This window comes from Octopus sinensis, linkage group LG4 (genome assembly GCF_006345805.1).
Source record: "Octopus sinensis linkage group LG4, ASM634580v1, whole genome shotgun sequence".
NCBI classification, from domain to species: Eukaryota; Metazoa; Mollusca; class Cephalopoda; order Octopoda; family Octopodidae; genus Octopus; species Octopus sinensis.
This window is the reverse complement of record NC_043000.1, coordinates 19,175,603-19,178,102: the sequence shown is the minus strand read 5'-3', so window position 1 is coordinate 19,178,102 and position 2,500 is coordinate 19,175,603. Positions and strand designations below refer to the sequence as shown.

Genomic DNA, 2,500 nt, shown 5'->3' with positions numbered 1-2,500 from the left:
ATTTATTAATGGATTTCCCCATTGGGTTGATGTGCCATTTTCTATCATTAATAAAACTGTCGGCATCTTTGCCGACACGGCCATGCTAGTTGTATTATAATTTGGAACAGCTATAACTATTAAATCCGAGCCCGTGTTAGTTGTATATTCTTATTTTATTCTTTTACGTGTTTCTGTCATTAGACTGTGGCGATACTGAGGCATCATCTTGATAGATTTAGTCAAGCAAATCAACCACAGTAATTATTTATTATTAAACTTTGATACTATCCTTTCAGTTCTTTTGCCGAACTACTAAGATTTTGATAAAATATCATGTAGGGAAACAGAAAACTATCGAATAAAGAAACAAGGAAAGTGTGCACATGTTGAATACAGAAATATTTTTTCTTTATTTTGCAGGCGTCAGTTGCTGCTTATGATCGAACAGATGCGTCAAGTAAGAGCTTTTGATACATCCAATTTACTTCATTTTGTTTTCTTTTTCATTTTTTTGACAAGTACTTTTACGTTTTAATAAAATAGTGAACGCTAGTAACTGCGACACATAAAAAACGTCACCCTTTTCAAGCCTAGCCAGGCAGAATGCAGTCGGAACGTTTGGAATCTCGCTATGCAATAAGGTTTTGCGTTAAACTTGGCAAAAATGCTACCGAAACTCCACGAAATGCTCCAGATGCTTATGGATTAGCTTTTCTGCTGGCACAAGTGCTTCAAGAACGGTAGTGAGGAGGTGAGGGACGATGAGAAATATAGGCGGGAGAGGGATGCCAGAAAATCAGATTCGTAATTTTCTAGATGACAACCGTTGTGTGACTACAAAGACAATAACCGTACAGTTTGGAGTTGGCGAGGCATCTGTACACAGAATTATTCTTAAAGATATCAACATGCGCAAATTTTGTGCAAAGTTTGTTCCCAGGGTATTCAGTAACGAGCATCCTGGTAACCAACTACTTGACAGGGATGAGTATCAAAATAGTCCCTCACCAACCCTACAGTCCAGACCTTGCTCGATCTGAATTTTGGTTGTTTTCCAAGTTGAAGGAGAACCTCAGGTGCAGTCGTTTTGAAGATAAAGGCTGCGACAAGGGTTTCGGATACCTTTACGTTCGTTGGTAGCTTTTCTTGGGGCCTTCACGAAGTGGCTGGAGCGTTATAACAAGTGCGCTGAAATGAGAGAACCCAACTTTGAAGGAGACTAGAGTTCTGTATTTCTTTGAAATTAATAAATGTGTCTCCTGAAAAAGTTTAAAAACTTCTGAAATACATTTTGTATATACTCATGAAGCTAACATTGATTGTCTAACGTGGAAAAAACTAAGTGCTAATAGCTGATATACACAGTCCTTCCTCTTTTTAGTTAAGCTAAAAATTATATTTAAATGATGCTTATACACAAATAGCTAGGCGCAGGCGTGGCTGTGTGGTAAGTAACTTGCTTACGAACTACATGGTTCCGGGTTCATTCCTACTGCGTGGCACCTTGGGCAAGCATCTTCTACTATAGCCTCGTGAGTATATTTGGTAGACGGAAACTGAAAGAAGCCCGTCGTATATATATATATATATATATATATATATATATATATATGTGTGTGTGTGTATGTGTGTGTGTGTGTGTGTGTGTTTGTGTTTCTGTGTTTGTCCCCTTCAAACATCGCTTGACAACCGATGGTGGTGTGTTTACGTCCCCGTAACTTAGCGGTTCGGTAACAAGAGACCGATAGAATAAGTACTAGGCTTCCAAAGAATAAGTCCTGGGGTCGATCTGCTTGACTAAAGGTGGTGCTCCAGCATGGCCGCAGTCAAATGACTGAAACAAGTAAAAGAGTACAAGCAAAATAAAAAAGCCATTCTTCGACAATAACACATAAAGTTTTCTAAGTCGGAATTCAAAGAGAAGACTGTATTCTTTTATTTGTTTCAGTCCATGGACTACAGTCATGATGAGGCTCCACCTTGCAGGGTTTGGTTGGTCAAATCGACCCCCAGTATTCAAATTTTTTGTGTGTTCTATTGATCACTTAGGCCGAAACGCTAAGTAACGAGGACATAAATAAACTGAGAGCGGTTGTCAAGTAGTGGTGGGAACACACAAGGACACGGGTACAATTATATACACACATACTTATATATGTATATATAAATGTGTGTACGTGTGTCTGTGTGTCCATGAAAGTATGTATGGCAAGCATCCACATAGCTTCCTTCCACCAAATTCATTCATAAAGTATTTATCGGTCCTGAGCTAAAGTAGAAGACACTAGGCCAAAATGCTGTGCAATGGGACTGAACCTAAAACCACGTCGCTGGAGGGATAACCTAACCACACACGCATGGTTTTAGTCAGTTAGATCGGTATATTGTCTCTGCTTCTTCGAGACACAAGGCTGCCCTTCTCCGAAATGAGACTCAGAAGGCTGGGCTACTTCACTATTCTCACTTAAAACAACGGAGTAACACGATGTTGATTCATTTGATGGATGGAAGCACTCCG

General features: G+C 39.4%; 1 protein-coding gene across 1 annotated transcript in view; it reads left to right on the top strand.

Annotated features, from left to right (window-relative positions):
- Positions 1-2,500, top strand: part of LOC115210770 (matrilin-3) — a 25,257-nt gene that overhangs the window by 10,985 nt on the left and 11,772 nt on the right. Inside the window, exon 2 of the mRNA XM_029779489.2 lies at positions 403-439. Coding sequence (XP_029635349.2) covers positions 403-439 — 37 coding nt within the window. The remainder of the gene's footprint in view (positions 1-402; positions 440-2,500) is intronic.